We start from the raw sequence: 18,569 nt of genomic DNA, 5'->3' as shown, positions 1-18,569 counted from the left end.
AGGGGTATATTCTGGTCAACACAGGATAGTTGAAGGCCAGCAGTGATTCCAGACAAATGGTTGTTGGAGGGGAGAGCTGGTGAGACTGGGAAGCTGAGGAGTTAACTCAGGGAAATTCTGAAGAAGTATGAAATTGAAAAACCAAATGCACCAAATCACTTTGTCACTCTGTAAAGATTCCTAAACTGAAGTGAAGACAATATCAGCAGGTCAGAATGGGGGAAGCTTAGTTTTCCATGAAGGCCCAAAGCTCTGCTGATCTCATGTGAAGACTCCTATGAGACAAGCTTTGGCACATGGACTCTGGGACCTAGCTGCCTTTAACCCCACAGGGCCTGAACATTCTAGAACAGTGTGCATAGGTGAGAGGAGGTAGAGGCTGTCATGGAGAGGAAGCATGTGAGGAAGGCCTGGGACAAAATTCTGTGACTTTCCCACTGTTTCGTGGGGAAATGAAACCTTGCTTAGAGATGTGATTTATTAGGCAAAACTTGACTTTGTATAGCACCCACAGAGTTTACAAAACTTTGCCCTAATAGATGAGAAATAGTCTTTGGGGGAAAGTCTGCCTTATTGCCTGTGAGGCAAGTCTTTAGTGTATCTGTCCTGACCTTCTTCCTAACCCTGGATTGGTCCCCTCATTGCTGCTTTTCTGATGAGTGACAGAGAGATGAGGAAGCCAGAAAGGCCTGGTATTGCCAAGACCTGAAATGGAAATCACCAGTAGGGGGCAGCCCAGCATGCACCTCAGTTTTCTGGTTCCTGTCCATAGTTTGCAGGGCAGGAAGCAGAAGACCATACACTATCTTCCAGGGAAACAAGAACTTCAGCGGGGTGTAACTTGTCTACTCACTCACTGAGAAGCCCTGGGTCCAGCGTCCTTGCAGACATTTCACTTGGCTTCTTCTCTTTCTTTTCTCTTCTCCTTCCCTGCCTTCCTCTAACCTCCCCTCCCCTCTTTCCTCTCCTCTCCTCTTTCCTCCCTCTCCTCTTTCTTCTTCCCTCCTCTCCCTTCCCCTCTCCTCTCCTCCTCCTTTCCTCTCTTCCATTTTTTGTCTTGTTACAAACATTTTCTCTTTTAATAAAAATGTGGTTTAGTAATTTAATCAAATACAGTTTAATAGTTTGTTTCATTATCCCCATACCCATTTCCCTTTTCCTGAGATGATCTTCCTTGCAATGCCATTTTTAAAAAGTACTCTAAGAGATTATTTTAAACCTTGGCTTTATTTAGTATTGTATATTATACAATATATATTATAGTTATATTTATTTTATATTTCTATTCTTATGTATTTTATTATTTTAAAGACACTTTATATATACGTACCTTATTTTGAATAATATATGGTATTGTTTTAAAAACCCACACAAATTGCTTTATATTATATTTATGTTTATATATGCATATGTGTGCATGCATATGTACTTATCTCAGTATGCAATTTGGCTTTTTCTGCTCAAATATGTAGATCTGATTCATTCTAGCTTATGTATTTACCACACTTTATTTTTTTGACTGTTGAAGGACAGTTGGATTGCATCCACATTTTGACTCTTACAATGTTACAGTGAATAACTCTTGGTCATGTCTCTTTGTGTGAACATGTGAGGATTTTTCTAGGGTGAATACCTAGAAGTACAATTGCTGGATCATAAAGCATGCTCATTTATAATTTTCCAGAACATCAGCAAATTGTTCTTTAAAGTAGTTATACTAATTTTCACTCAATCCAACAATGTAAGAAAAATTCCCCACATCCTTACAAATGCTTTATATGGTCAAACTTTAAATATTTGTGAATCTGATGGGAGAGAAAGGATATGCCATTGTTGATTTAATTTGCATTTCTTGGTGAGTATCTTTTCATTTGCTTCTTGGCCATTGGATTTCCCCTTCTACAAATTACCTGTTATTAACTTTATTGTCTTCCCTTCAAGTCTTGTGAGTCCCCACTTAATGGTAGCTAAGGAGAGTTTCTTACAGGGCAAATTCAGGAGCCACTTGTAACTAGCAACTTTATTTTGAGCAACTCTATAGATGATGGCTTATGAAGGGGAATTCTTAGGATCTTCTACTGAGAAGCATTTAGCAAACTTTTAGACTAGTTCTACTGTAGGTGCTTCCACTTAAACCAAGGGAAAAATTCATTTAATTTATCCAGGGCATTTCTGCCTTTACAATGGGAGGGTATTCACTAGTGACCATTTTCATGATATCACATGGTACTTTTCATGTTTTTTTTTAGCAAAATCCCCTGTCCTTAGCACTAAGAACAGTTGTGCTTTGCTGTGGCTTATTTTCATTTCAGGAACAGAATGATTTTGCCATGAACCATATTTATCCCCTTTCTCTTCTTTACTTAGGTATTTATGACTAGAAACCTTAGAAGTAAACTTGTGACCCTTTTCTAGCAAGTATATAGACCATTCAAATATGCTTTTTAAAACCTAATTGCTAGCTCCATTGATGTCTCTACCCTTGCTTTTGTCTCCACTATTCCTTCCTTTTTAAATATATCAACTTATATTTTATGGAATATATCATGGCTGTGTATAAATTAAATACATGATAAAAATAAAATAAAGAGCATGTTTCAGTTTGCTAATGCTGCCAGAATGCAGTACATCAGAAATGGATTGGCTTTTACAAAGGGGATTTATTAGGTTATAAATTTACAGTTCAAAGATCATGAAAATGTCCATATTAAGGCATTAACAAGAGGATACCTTCATTCAAGAAAGGACAATCATGTCTGGGATTTCTCTGTCATGTGAGAAGACACATGGTAACATCTGTTGGCTGTTTCTCTGATCTGTTGTTTTTCAGCTTCTGGGTCTTGTGGCTTTCTCTCTCTAAGCATCTAAGGGACTTCTCTTAGCTCCTCCAGAGCAAACTCTGGATTTCATCTCTTAGCTTCCTTTGGCCCTCTCCAGGTTCTGGCTATTTATGTGAGTCCTTGCCTAACATCTCCCAGGGTATTTCTATCTTCATCTCCAAATGTCTGTGTCTTGGTTTCATCTCTTTGCTTTCCGTGTCTGCTCTGAGTTGTCTCTCATAAAGGGCTCCAGGGAAGCCTTTAATGGATGGTGTCATATCTCCATGGAAACAACCTAATCCAAAGGTCCCATGCAATAGTAGGTCTGCCCCCACAAGATTGGGTTAAAAGAACATGCTTTCCTGGGGAACATAAAGGCCTCAAACCAGTACAGAGCATAAATGACTAAAAGAAAAATTAATGTTCAAAATAAATTATTTGTGCCACAGACACTGGTTAAGTGCTTGTGGCATGTCATGACCCTGCCCTAAGCCTGGAGGATTCAGTGATGACCTGGGAATCCCAAAGGAGCTGAAGAGCACTGAGTGACTTAACCAGTGCTGTTTGTTAACCATAATGAGTAGACAGGCTTGCCTGGAAACCCACAGTATGGTCCTCAAGGAAACCTTACCCACATTATCTACTTTTTTTTTTTGCTGCCAGTTCCATTGGGAGGGAGGGATGGGGCACTACAAGGCAGGGCTCTCTGGAATGCATTTCTTATGTGATGTAATTTAGAAAGGTGAGGTCACTGGGGTCTCTACTGAAAATGTTAATGGCATGAAAATCTTGGGAAAAAATTTACCTAAAGTATAATAATTTCGAAACATTTCATAAAAGCCTAGTGTGAGAGTTGTTGTTTGCTCCTTATTTGGGTGGCAGGAGGAGAGAATGGAACAAATCCTTCCTGTACATCAGTATATTAAAGCACCAGCTGCTAGATGGAGGGGAGAACTGGGGTCTTTCAGGAGAAGATGCCCTTCTGTCTCAGAGGTTGCTTTCTTATGTTAACAGTAACGATCTTCCTGTGGGTCTCTTAAAAGTTATTTCTTTCTGGCTTAATTTTGTTCCCCTAGAGCATTTACTTATTTTATTTTTAAGATTTGTTTTATGAAAACAAGGGCTCAAACCCTTCTATCATCCTTCCTGTCTTTTCTTTTTGGGTGGGCGTGGATTGGGTGTGGGGAACTGTAGGTGCTGTATCCTCTCCCTAAGGTTAATGTTAGTTTCATTTTAACTTGTGTCTACAATAGCAGAGTTACATATTTATTTTCAGTGTCTCAATTGGAATAGGTTATGTATCTTGACTCTTTTTCATTAAGGGCACAATGAAGGCACTCCTGTAGTGCCTTTGTAACTCCACCTGTTGTCTGTCTGTCATACTTCCTTCCTTCCATCCATCCACCCATACATCCTTCTTCCTTTGATTATCTATCTTATGCAAGGCACTTACCAGGTGCTGTGGGGCATAATCAGATTCCAACAGGGCCTGACTATGTTCAAAGAGGTTAAGATCTAAAATAACTGTGTGTGGTACAATAGCATATGGGAAATTACATGATGTTAGTTTTAATGGCTTTTGTTATATTACTAGAGATTTTGTTTGTTCCAAGAAACAGAAATCCATTCGAACTGGCTTTTGTTTCTTGTATGCTTTAGGTGAGGGTCACATTTCATTATTTTTCCATCTGAGTATCCCATTGCTGCAGCACCATCTGTTGAATTTTTGTTGTTTGTTTGTTTTTTTCCTTTGTTTTTGGGAAGTACTTGGGCTGGAATCAAGCCCATTTCTCCTACATGGCAGGCAAGAATTCTACCATTGAACTATTCTTGCACTCCCCAACTCCGCACCATTTCTGACTAATTTTAGGTCTGTGACATCTTGTCCCAGGGCTAGCTGGATCCTAGAGCTCAAGTAGCATTTTCAGGGTGCTGTCTCATTTTGTATCACTGAGCTCTTTCTTCCATGTGCTGAGCTCTTTCTTCCACGTGCTGATTTCATTCTTTTTTCTTTTAACTTTTTTATTGTATAGTATAATGTATGTACAAAGCAAGGAAATAAAAAAGTAAAAGTTTTCAAAGCGCTCTTCAAAAAATGGTTACAGGACAGATCCCAGAGTTTGTCTTGGGCTACCATATGATCCTCTCAGAGTTTTCCTTCTAGCTGCTCCAGAATATAGGAAGCTAGAGGGCTTAAATACTTCTTAATCATCACAATCAGCCTTTTTTTCCTTCTTTGTTTTGTGAACATAACATATATACAAAAAAGCTATAAATTTCCAAGCACAGCACCACAATTAGTTGTAGAAGATTTTTCGGACTTTGACATGGGTTACAACTTCACAAGTTCAGGTTTTTACTTCTAATTGCTCTAAAATACTGGAGACTTAAAGAGATATCAATTTAATGATTCAGCATTCATATTCATTTGTTAAGTCCTATCTTCTATGTATAATTTCACCATCACCCTCGATCTTTCCATACCTCTTTTTGGGGTTGTGTGGTTTATGGCAATTCTAAATTTTTGCTATTGGAAGTGTAACAACTAATATAGGGTAGGGGGTTGGAACTATCTGATGCTCTGGACAGGCTGGGCTAGGTTTCAGGACTTATCTGGACCAGGGACCCATCTGGAGGGTGTAGGTGTCTGTAGTTATTCTAGTGCCTGGAACCCTTGTGGAATCTTATATATTGCCCTAGGTGTTCTTTAGGATTGGCTGGAATGGTCCTGCTTGGGGGTTGTAGGTTATGATAGGTAGCATGGTCTACCTGAAGCTTGCATAAGAGCAACCTTCAGAGTAGCCTCTCGACTCTATTTGAACTCTCTCTGCCATGAATACTTCATTAATTACACTTCTTTTCCCCCAATTGGTCAGGATGGAATTGTTGATCCTATGTTGCCAGGTCTGGATTCATCCCTGGAGTCCTTTCCCACATCGCCAGGGAGACTTTCACTCCTGGATGTCATGTCCCACTTTGAGAGGAGGGCAATTTCACTTGCAGAGTTGGGCTTAGAGAGAGTGAGGCCACATCTGAGCAGCAACAGAGGTCTTCCAGAAGTAACTCTTAGATGCCTAAGGTAGTCTAAGCTTCTCCACTACCTACATAAGCTTCACAAGAGTAAGCCTCATGATTGAGAACATGGTCTATTGATTTGGGTATCCTTAAGGTTTGACACAGTATCAGGGGATTTTCTGATGGTAAGGTTTAATAGTTTCATAGTCTTTCTTCCCTCCTTCAGAAGACTTTGCCAATACTTTTAGATTATCTGCTTAATATGCTGTAGGATGTTTCCAGGCATTACAATAATCTATACAGGATTAATGACCTCTTTCTTGACTTCATTCTTGGATGGACTTTTTCCTTATAGGAAATGTTTTTTTCAGTGGAAGCCCCAGGCAAGTGCCATCCTTCAGCTGTGATTACAGAGAAAGCATCAATTTAATCCTAGGGAAAATTCTCTTTGTCCTAGTTGGGGCAACATGCATGTCTATAGGTAGTCATCAAGGCCAAGGGGATGAGTGTTTTGTCCAGTCAAGGTCACCAGTCTACTTCTGTATTTGAGGGATTAGAAGTGGGGGCGAGAGGTGGAGTCCTACAGGCAATGTTCTAGGACCATGTGGGGTTCATGAAATGTGGTTCCTCAAGGAAAAAACTGGTATTGTTATTTAACAAAAGTGAAAGGAGGGGACATGAGGCTTGAAAGAGAGGAGCAGGGAGGAAAGAAGGGAAGAAAATCCACTTTGATGCTTAGGACATCAAAGGAAGGATGACCTGCTGTTCTTGGGATGTGAGGGATGCTGTGATTTTTCTTGTATCATGGTGACATCAAGATCTTGGAGGCTGTCAGGATAAGAGTGATACATGTTTGAGAGGTGGTGAGTGCATTTCCAAGTTATTTTCACCTCTGTACACAAGTGATATCTTGAAAGGGCAGGCAACCTTTTAAATTGTTAGTTTGAAAGAAGGGTGAAAGATCAGAGAAAAGTGAAACCTGAGGAACCTGTGCCCTTGGTCAATTGTAGTTTCTTCTCAGTCACACTCAGTTTTTCTCCCCTTGTTATGTTATGAGAAAATGAGGGGAGGGGCAAGGATGGGGGATGGGGATATTGCCTTGAGCTCCTTAGGAAGCTTGGATGGAAGTTACCCATTCTTTCACATTGCCTGCATTCCGGGTCATTGTTTTTTTACTCTCTCTGCTTTTTTTTTTTACATTTTAATTGTGAAATATATCATATATACAGAAAAGTGATTAATTTCAAAATACAGTTTATCAATCAGTTATAGAGAAAATTTCAAAATAAAGCATGGGTTATAGTCCCACAATTTCAGGTATTTCCTTCTGGTTATTCTAATACTAGAAACTAAAAAGAAATAGCCATATAATCCTAACTTCTCTGTTACAGTTCTTTCCTCTCATTTGATCAGACTCTCAGTCTTCATGGACATTTGGGCAATGGCCATTTTAACTTCTTCATGTTGAAAAGGGGTGTCAACATTGTGAGGTGGGGGAATGCAACTAAGTTGATGCCCTTGGAGAGACTGGTGCCTCTAGGTTTCAGACCTTACCTGGCTTGGGAACAATCTGGAGGTTTTATGTTTCTGAAAAATTAACTTGATAAATAAAACTTTTAAAGAGTCCTAAATAGAGCCTTCTGCTTTCTTTAGAGTTTTCAGGAATACTGTTGGTTGGGGTTTGGCAAACCATGGCAATTTGTAATATCTGGGTGAAGTTTGCGTAAGAGTAACCTCCAGAATGACCTTTTGACTCAGTTTGAAATCTCTTAGCCACCTATACTTTTTTTTGTTTCATTTCTATTCCCACTTTGGTCAAGAAGGCCTTATCAAACCCACAATGCCAAGGCCAGGCTCATCCCTGGGAGTCATGTCCCATGTTGACATGGAGACTTTCATCCCAGGATGTCATGTCCTATTTAGGGGAGAAAGTAGTGAGTTTATTTGCAGAATTTAGCTTAGACTCTCTGCTTTTTTACAGTTACATTGCAAATCAGAAAAGATTAGAAATCATCAATGAAGATGACGTTGAAGCTTATGTTGGACTGAAAAACCTGTGAGTACTCAGGACTTGTATATATTATCTCAGAGATTTTCTTGTGCTCTGTTACAGTCAGGTGAATGTTCACTGGTTGGTTCTAATATGCCTACAATTTTGTGTTGTCATAGGACTATTGTGGAGTCTGGATTAAAATTTGTGGCTCATAAAGCATTTCTGAAAAATGCCAACCTGAAGCATGTGTGAGTAAATTTGATTCATTTGTTTCCCAAGACACAATTCATTCAACATTTTTCTTCCCTCTGTTTGTTTTCCTTACTCTCCAAAGCTAAACTCCCCCCTTTTAAAGTCAGTGTAGCTGTGACAATAGTTTAGAAGCATTCACTTTGATTTTGTTAGATTTCTGAATAGCTGCAGAGGGGTAATTTGAACGGCCTGTTTATTCTCTTTCATCAGTTTCTGGGCCATTTCCATCTTGGACAGAGCATTAGGCCAATAGCCAGGAGTCTGATGTGAAAATTATGTCCTGATACAGCGTCTTTGATTCTTTTCCTTGGAAGCATAACATGCTCCCTGGAAGACATCAAACTTATTGGCCTTTTTAGGTAACTAAAAATTGCTAATGTTCCCTGCTCTCCATACACACACCCAATAGATATACTTTTGAATCTTCATTTTCCCAAAACTATTTGCCATGGACTGATAAAAAGGGAGAAAAATCAATCATGGGGCATGCCAAAGGTTTGGATGATTATTAATAACAGGAATAAATAATATGAAAAGCCATGTTGTTGGGTCATAGACTGAAGTCTAATGGAAATATGGGGAAATAAGAGCTACTAGATTCCTTGCTGCTAAATCCTGTAATATGATGGCACACTTAATCAATAAAGTATGCCCTTCTTGAGAGGTTTCTTCATTAAATAGAGGATCACCCAAGTAAAAAACGTCTGTGTACCCCTAAGGTCAGATTAGACTGATACCCACACCTTAAGTTTTCAGTGGGAGTTTCTGACTGAGGATTGTTGCCCAACATTCACTGACTCTTTTGGGTTTTGCCACATTCTTTTTTCAATGATACCTTCTATGCATTACAGTTTATAGTTTCATATAAGACTCTCACCTGCATTAGCATGCTTGATGTTTATGACAATTGGTAAAGAAGATCTTTGTTATTCCCATGTTGTGGAAATAAAATAGACAAGAAATTCTGAGCATATATGCTTGCAGGATACACTATTTCAGCAATGTCTTGCAAAAAGAGCATAGGAAATGAAATTGTGTCATTTCTGTAATTAGAGAATCAGCCCTTAAAGGTTTCTCCTCTTGCTTTTCTTGGGGAGAGCAGCTCCCCAACTGTATTCCACACCAGTTGTGAAAGAAATTAATCTCAGAGCACAAGGCCTGGGCACTATATCGAGATTTGTTGGTATTAGGGAAGACCTTCACTTCATAAAGTCAGTATTGTTACTTATTATTTTATGGGTGGCACTAAAAGTCCCTTTTAAAAAATAGTCTGTAAAAGTAAAATATAGAATTTTCAACAAAAATGTGGTAAAAATCTAAGGAACTTTTATTAACACATTTCACTTAAATGCTTTTGGTATCATCTCTGAAGTCGGTTTGCCTGTACAAATCTGACGTCTGCATAGGCCTTGATAGCATAAACAAGAGAGAAATTGGATAGAAAAAGAAGGCAAAATGCTCTAATGCAGTCACTTAAGTGTAATGAATGACCTCAATGGGTAAGTTCGGGTATTTTCATTATAGCTGAGCTTAGACCTAAATTACTCAATGACCACATTTCACTGGCTCTTTTACATCACTTTTCTTAGTGTTGTGATTTGTACATTAGGCTATGGTTAATTGTAGCTATATTAAGAAATTTAGTTATTATTTTTCAATGCCTCTTATATTTCCCCTATTTTATTATTGCATATTTTTATATGAATACCAAAGCCACCTTTGGTATTTTTCTTGGTGTTATATGGTAGATGATTTCAGTGGTATTCTTTGTGCCATACACAAAGTCAAATATCTCCCTTTGTCTCCTAAAGAGTTATCATTTGATTTTTCAATATCCAAAGAGCTATCATTTGAAAACTGGAAACTAAAGTGAAAACCATTGGGCTTCCCACTCACAGATAAAGCTGCAAAACCTATGTTGATATGTGCAGCCATTGTCAAATAGTAGGATGGAATGAAATTAGGCTACTACTTTGACAGCTTTGAAGATGTGGGAAAATGTCACTAAGCTTCATATATTCACATTTGAAAAAGTTTTCCAATTGCCAAAATATGAAATTAAATCAGGTAACTTGCCTTTGGGGATGACAGAGAGAGAGGAGGGAATCAAATTATGTGTCTGCCTTTCCAGAACTTAATTCCAGTCCCCTGAGTGACAACTCCAGGGAATGACTGCATCTCCCCTGATTTCCCACATGTAAATCACACTTGTACCTCAAATATCAACACAGAGGGATGAAAACGATAAAGTATTAAGGAAATGTATATAGAAACTGTTTTTCTCTACTCCTGGAGTACTCTGATCATCTCCCCAAGTTTCCTCAACCATATAGAAATGTGCAGAAGAGCATTCTATTGCATTTCAGATTTTATGGATACTCTGTCATCACTCGTCCTCCTACCCATATTTGTGTGGCCTCCAGAGCCCCTATGACTGGTCTCTGAGTTTCTTAGTCTTTAGTTCCTGCCCAGCACCAAGGATTCTGAGAAAAGCCAGTATTTGGGCTTCCAGAGGCTTTACAGAGGTGTTCCTTAGCAAAGTTCTACAATCAAACGGTAAGAGGATTGTTGCTTCTTTTCTTCCCTTCCTCCTCTTTTTTGGCTTTTGGCCCCAGTAATAAGTGTGGTTGATAAAACTCATTTTGTTCTTTGGCACCTCATCCTTCTCTGTGCTGGGCTGCTGGGAGCCTGACAGAGGCAGCTGCTTCCAGAGCCCACACTCAACTCACTGATGGCAACAACCTTCAAAATAAGCTTCCTCTTTCTTTTGCCTCCTCTTTCCTTCTTCAGGAAGAAAAGCAAGTTTGTTTGTTTGTTTTCAGAAGAATGGGGATTTCTTATTAAGCTGGAAACATCTGTGTCCCAAAGACCATGGAAAAGACAGACAGACTGACTTCAGTTTATTATGCTCCAAAGCAACTCATTCTTAATTCACATTCCAAAAGAAATGATTTATGTGGGCACATTCTACAACTTCCGGGCAGATTAGTTTTCTCATGTGGGTGAGCACTTGACACTCACTGTGAGAAAGAAGATGCAAGTGTAGAAGGAAGGGTGGTATTCTTGTGTAGGTAGGGGTTTGGATGCATGGAAAGCTCAATATAGAATTCAGCTGGGAGTTAGACACACGTTCTTAAATTATGACACACTAAATACGGTAACTTCTTTACTCATGGGCTGACGAGCCTTAGCTCCTGCATTACCTCTTAGGTTTTAACCCCTTGCTAAGATGACTGCTCAGACACAGAAGAATACTTTAACTGATGATTTCTTTGGGTACTTATTATTGAACTCCTGCCTAAGGGTTATAGCATTGGACATTTTAAAAATAAATTCAAACAGCAAACAAATTCACCAAGATTGTGGCTGAATTTCCCAGCCCACAGTCCCATAGCACTGATCGTTGGAAACCTCCATCCATTGAATAAATTTGCCTGTTTGGAGCAGGTCAGTCAAAGTCATTATTATTATTTTTTTAATCACAGACATACCATCTTTTCATTGTCTGGTTGGTTTAAATCTCAAGATGATATGCTTTCAGAATGGTTCAAGAAGAAAATGGACATCTTCCTTTTCTGTATCATGTCATCTTATGACCAAAATTCCTTCTCTGCACATGAGGCCAGCATACCCAACATCACATTTATTCCAAATACACAGCTGGACATTTTGTTTACTTGGCACTTACATGAGCAAAGATGTTTCTAGGGAATAGTTCCCAGTTAGGCCACATTGTTTACTCTGTAGGGAGAGCCACAGCTAATTTCTGTGTTTGTGTTCCTTTGCATGGCTTCCCAATGTCTTTGAATTTCTCTCCAGGTGGTAGGTTAAAAAGGGACTGAGCACTGTGTCAGCCTGTTGCAGTGCTTTTCCTTAGTGTGTTTACTCTTAAAATGCAAATAAAGACTGATTCTTTAGAGGTGTTTGTTGTGGAATTCCCCAGTTACCTAGAAGTCATATATATAGACAATCTCCGCAGAGTTTCTCAATCAATAGGTTTGTTGTATCCTATAAAGACACGTTAAATTTTGTCAATATTCAGAGAGTTTTGTGCCATGTAACTGCAAAATATCTATGACACCCTTTAGTTTTAAAGTATCTTTCCCCACTCATCAAGTTTCTAGTCTTTTATGTAGTTTCCTGTTAATTGAAAGTTCAGAGATCTGCAAGAGGTATATAAAGGCTTTGAATTGCCATATGGAAGATAAGTTTTGGGTAAAAAAGAGATTAAAAATAGACATTTTAATTAAAAAATGTGCCCTCCCTCTTCCTAAGGTAAGGCAGAATTGTAGAAGAGACTAGTGGAAAAATTAAGCTATCACTCCAGGTGTAAGAAAGAAAATATTGGATCTAAGTAAGGCATTTAAAATATTCAAACAAAATTACATTTTGAAAAACAATCTCTATTTGAATATTTTAATCCTGCAATGTAACATTTCAACTTCACATTTAATGCTTTTTATTCCTTTCAGCAATTTTACCCGAAATAAACTGACAAGTTTGTCTAGGAAATATTTTCATCACCTTGACTTGTCTGAGCTGTAAGTAATGATTTTCTGTGGCATTTGGGGGAAATTTTTCAAAGAAAAGTGTGGTTAAATATATTTTTAAAAATGAGTGATGATGCAGACCTATTTTTATAACAAAATTCTAGAAAAATCCTTTTTCAAACTGACTTCTTGTCCTTGAAATTGCTTGATGGTTTGTTTTGTTCTCATGAAAACATGATTCAATAATAAAATAGAATTCTTAATAGAAATATATTGTTTCTGATGAGTTTTAAATATTATTTTTACATAAATGATTTGTTTTCTAATGATGGTAAAGGGAACTTCACATTAAATGGTGATGTGTTCTGTCCAGGCCCTAAAGTAAAGCAAACCCATTCAAAAAGAAAATAATTGCCTCAACTCTTATTTATTGGAGGAGAGGTATCCCTTCTCCCTACCCACCCATATTTATGAGATTTTTCTTCTAGGTCTGCCACTACATTCAATATTTATCCCTCTGTCCTAATTTCGTCTGCTGTAAAGTGATAGGAAAAATATTGCAATGTGTTGATGACTAACAGCCAGCATTTCCAAGGATGCTCAATTCTTTGTGTCATCACCATGAAGCAAGCATGATCTGTCATGATTCTTATGGGTAAGGCATTCAAAAGAACCCTAAGGCAGAGGTGTCTGAGGATAGAGAAGAGCCCAGATGAGGGCTTTTGAACTATAGGCAATAACTTTTGCTTAAACTAAATGTTGCCTGGATTGACTTGTAGGGTCTTTTTACAGTAGTCCATCCTTATTCACAAGGAAATTGTACAGATTAGAAAATGCCACTAGAGTTGAGACTGATAAATTAATCAGTAGTAATGGTGGTAACAGGGCTTGGCAATTGGCAGTTATTTGGAATAAAATGAATTCAGGGAGTTGAAACACCTAGTGTTTCTTACAAAGATTAGGCATGAAAAACCAAAACAAGATATGGGGGCCAGAGTAGGATATTCAGTTTAAAAATTCTGGTCTGCACGGAAGACTGCTGATGGATTAAAGACTAGAGCTCTGATTTCAAAGTCACTTGTCCCAATATCCTCCCTATAGCATATTTAATCAATTCATTTAAAAAATGTTCATTGTTCACCTACTACAAATCAAACAGACATGACAATTGCTGGAGGATACAAAGAGAAAAATTTCTGTGTTTCGGAAGGCTGCTGTCCAGTGGAAGTGATGGAAACCTAAAAAAATAAGTGTATTGCCCTCTACCAGTCACAGAAAAAGGAATTTGCAGAGTGAGCTGGAGGAAGAAACAAGATGCCTGCCCATGTTATGTGGTCAAGGAGCATGACTACAATATTTATAGTTGAATGGTCCCTTCACTTTTTGTTTTTGCATGGGCAGGCACCGGGAATTAAACCCGGGTCTCCAGCATGGCAGGCGAGAATTCTGCCACTGAGCCATCATCATACCACCCTCCCTTCACTTTTTAATGCCTTCTGCTAATTCAATTATACTTTCTTTTAAACAAGACTCTAGCTTTTCATGCACTTAGAACACAAAGGAAATCTTCAGTGAGTAGGGCTTAAACAAATTGTGTACCTCTCCAACATTGTGTTCCATACCCAGTAGCACCAAATCTTATTTTTGTGTTGTCAGAGTACTCATAGGTAACACACAGACACAAATTAAACAAGTCTACCATGACCATAATTTCCCCAGAGAAACTCCTAGAAAAGTCTCCAGGGATGCTGGAGATTCTTAGAACCTGACCAGAAAACCACAGGAGTACATGATGTTGCAAAGCCCAGGTCCTGTCCTCAAGGAAATCTCAAGAATTGTGGTTGATACCAGATAGAGCCTATGTAACAATTTTAAATGGCCTCGTTTAAAGGCTCATTACCATAAAATCTTGAAATAGGCCACAGAGCATTATAAATAAGCATTTAAAGATTCTTTTCCTTGTGGTTTTTATTTTCCCATTGAAGGCTTCCTCTTTCACCAGTCTCTGGGCCCAGGAGTCCAGGCAGGTTCTCTGAGGCTGAAGCTGTGTCATCTCTTTGCAGTCCCCCCCACCAGGGGTTAAGCACTCAGTTCAGAGCTCAATTGCCCTTGCTCTCAGAAACCCTGAGCCTGCTGTGTGTGTGTGTGTGTGTGTGTGTGTATGTGTGTGTGAGAATGTGAAAAAGAGAGAGATTGAAGGTCAAAAGGCCAAAATCTCTCTTCTAGGCTCTCTCACACATTCACTCCAATTTTCCCATATCATTGAAACTGGACTTCAGTTTCACAATGCAGCAGGTGGAAATGTAACCTTTTGATACTTATGTTTTTTCCTTAGCATTGTACTTACAACCTTGTTTCTAATTAAGACAAAATTGTTTTGCCCCTGTTGAAGTTTGACCCTACCAAAGGATAATACATTTCTAGCCTGGTCAGGAATACATATGTGAGAGTTCCTGAAAATTTATCATTGGTCTTTTCATTTAATATCTTCCTAATTGCTATACAATAACCACAACAAAATTGCTATGAGATCTTATGGTCCCGTCTTATGAGATATCCTTTTCTGTCCAATATCATAACTATTTCTGTTCTTATCTTGCTTCTCCTGTTGTTCTGTACAGTCTTACATAACTTTGCTTCCTTTAGCTTGTATGATGATCTTTGCACATAGCAGCTCAGATAGTATTAGATAAAGGAATGAATAGTAAGTACTGTCATGCTATGAAAGTGGGTATGAGTTCCAAGCATTCCTGGCTAAAGAGAGTTCATAATTTTATAGGATTTCATTAAAACTGGTATAGTTAAAATGAAAAGAAGAGCCTAATTGGGCTTCATTTTTGTTTCATGTAGGATTCTGGTGGGTAAACCTTCACATGCTCCTGTGACATAATGTGGATCAAGATTATCCAGGAGGTTAAATCCAGTTAGAGACTCAGGATTTGTACTGCCTAAGTGAAAGCAGCAAGGATATTCCCCTGGCACACCTGCAGATACCCGATTGTAATTTACTTTTAAATCAATGAATTATAGTTGCTATTAATTATTCTAATTACCTTGTGTGGTAGGGAATCTGGAAAGATTACCTCTGCCCAAATTTTCTATGGTGTGCCACTGATGTCTTCAGGGACTGCACATTTGTGTGCAGTGTGGAGAAATCAGCTGGAAACAACTTTGTTGACTATATTTGCAAGTAGAAGACTAGTTCTGAGCAGATGATTTTAAAGTGCATAAATTAAAAATACACTGTCTCCTTTGTCAATTTATCTATCCATCTATCCATTCATCCACCTACCCATCCATCCATCTATCCATCCATCATCCATCCCTCTAAAAAATTTTTCTTAGCATGTGGTATTTTGTTGGTCACATATATGGTTGGTTGGGGCTCAGCCCCTACAGATGGAAGGATCCCATGGTGAAAAAAGTGCCCTGGCAACATGAGAAAATGCAATTCAACCCCGCACACTCCCTGAAGCTTGCCTTATTGCCTGATGACTATCTCTTGATGGGACACTATATGCAGGCCACTTGGGGTGCTTTCCCCCTTGTCTGGATTTAAAATCTCCTTCTGTTACTGTCATCCTCCAATCCTCTCCTCAGCAGTTTTACCTCCAGAAATTGAAATGGTACTGTATGCTAACATCACAGGTCCATGTGAGTGCCATTGTGTTTACAAGGAAGGAAAACCCAGTGTACTGGTTCGGATTTTATCAGTAAGGGCTTCTGTGACACACCTCTATAATAGCCACATGTGCTTATTATTCCACCACTGAAATTTTAATCAGTCAGCCAGTCCATCAGTCTGCAAACAATCATGGTTATTTTCTGGCCTCATGGCTGGTAACACAGCAGAAAACCCTAGAACACCTGGTTCTTGTCTGCAAGGAACAAAAACTTACCTGTATCATCCAGGTCATTGTTTTCAGAAGATTCTACTGTTTGAGGTCAATTTTTATTTAAGAAATATATAGCTGCTGCGTGCTCTTAATGAGGAATGTAATAAAAGACAAGGCAAGTGTTTGTTTCTTACCCCAAGGTGGCTTAGAAGACAGCACTTACCCTTCCCGTGGACCTTTCTGCCACAAATAAGGTCCTTTGGCTTCATGGCTTTGGAATGGAGGAATCAAGCTTTGTTCCATTACCAGCCTTCCTCAGCTTTCTAGCCAACACTTTAAAAAAACACACTTTTAATATATATTAGTTTCCTGATTGATAAGAGGGTGACTCTATTCTGATATAAATCCATCCCGCTGCAAGAAATTGCCTAAAAGGAAAAGAAATTCAGCACTGAGTCACCTGACCTTTTGGGCAGCACCCAAATCCCAATAACTCTGGTGACCACATTGGTTTCTGCAACCACTGAGAAGAGAGAGGAAGTGGCTGCTGACTATTGAACTGGTTTCACAAACTGCCTCATGATAGACATTTTCTTTGCCCCTGCCTCAGACAGCCCACTTATTTATTTATTTATTTATTTATTTATTTATATACTTTTTAAACTTTTTTTATTGTATAGCATATAGACAAAACAAAGAAGAAAAAAGCAATAGTTTTCAGAGCACTCTTCAACAAGTTACAGGGTAGATCCCAGAGTTCGTCATGGGCTACCATACCATCATCTCTGATTTTTCCTTTTAGCTGCTCCAGAATATAGGAGGCTAGCAGGAATAAATATTTTTTAATCATCACAATCGACTTTTTTCTTTTCTTGTGAAAAATAACATAAATACAGAAAAGCAATAAATTTGAAAGCACAGCACAACAATTAATTGTAGAACAGATTTCAGAGTTTGGTATGGATTATAATTTCACAATTTTAGGGTTTTACTTCTAGCTGCTCTAAGATTCCAGAGACTAAAAGAAATACCAATTTAATGATTCAGCAATCATATACATTTGTTAAACCCTACCTTCTCTGTATAACTCCACCATCATCTTTTTTTTTATTAATTAATGGAAAAAAAGAAATTAACTCAACATTTAGAAATCATACCATTCTACATATGCAATCAGTAATTCTTAACATCATCACATAGATGCATGATCATCGTTTCTTAGTACATTTGCATCGGTTTAGAAGAACTAGCAACACAAATGAAAAAGATATAGAACGTTGATATAGAGAAAAACATGAAAGTAATAATAGTAAGAACAAAACAAAACAAAACAAAACAAAACAAAAACCTAGAGCTCGGATGCAGCTTCATTCAGTGTTTTAACATGATTACTTTACAATTAGGTATTATTGTGCTGTCCATTTTTGAGTTTCTGTAACTAGTCCTGTTGCACAGTCTGTATCCCATCAGCTCCAATTACCCATTATCTTACCCTGTTTCTAACTCCCGCTGAACTCTGTTACCAATGACATATTCCAAGTTTATTCTAGAATGTCAATTCACATCATTGGGACCATACAGTATTTGTCTTTTAGTTTTTGGCTAGACTCACTCAGCATAATGTTCTCTAGGTCCATCCATGTTATTACATGCTTCATAAGTTTATCCTGTCTTAAAGCTGCATAATATTCCATGATATGTATATACAACAGTTTGTTTAGCCACTCGTCTGTTGATGGACATTTTGGCTGTTTCTATCTCTTTGCAATTGTAGATAATGCTGCTATAAACATTGGTGTGCAAATGTCCGTTTGAGTTTTTGCCCTTAATTCCTTTGAGTAGATTCCCAGCAATGGTATTGCTGGGTCGTATGGCAATTCTATATTCAGCTTTTTGAGGAACCACCAAACTGCCTTCACAGTGGTTGCACCATTTGACATTCCCACCAACAGTGGATAAGTGTGCCTCTTTCACCACATCCTCTCCAGCACTTGTCATTTTCTGTTTTGTTGATAATGGCCATTCTGGTGGGTGTGAGATGATATCTCATTGTGGTTTTGATTTGCATTTCTCTAATGGCCAGGGACATTGAGCATCTCTTCATGTGCCTTTTGGCCATTTGCATTTCCTCCTCTGAGAGGTGTCTGTTCAAGTCTTTTTCCCA

At 38.4% G+C, this 18,569-nt stretch overlaps 1 protein-coding gene across 1 annotated transcript in view; it reads left to right on the top strand.

Moving 5' to 3' along the window:
• The window catches only part of LOC143680355 (BDNF/NT-3 growth factors receptor-like), a 159,330-nt gene that overhangs the window by 31,574 nt on the left and 109,187 nt on the right, over nucleotides 1-18,569 (top strand). The window contains 6 exon segments of the mRNA XM_077156833.1: nucleotides 7,816-7,890; nucleotides 8,004-8,075; nucleotides 12,552-12,620; nucleotides 15,420-15,436; nucleotides 15,439-15,492; nucleotides 15,495-15,569. Of these exon segments, the coding sequence (XP_077012948.1) occupies nucleotides 7,816-7,890; nucleotides 8,004-8,075; nucleotides 12,552-12,620; nucleotides 15,420-15,436; nucleotides 15,439-15,492; nucleotides 15,495-15,569 (362 nt within the window).

Source organism: Tamandua tetradactyla, chromosome 4, assembly GCF_023851605.1.
Source record: "Tamandua tetradactyla isolate mTamTet1 chromosome 4, mTamTet1.pri, whole genome shotgun sequence".
NCBI lineage: Eukaryota > Metazoa > Chordata > Mammalia > Pilosa > Myrmecophagidae > Tamandua > Tamandua tetradactyla.
The sequence above is the reverse complement of the archived record's forward strand: the minus strand, read 5'-3'. Positions and strand labels throughout refer to the sequence as shown.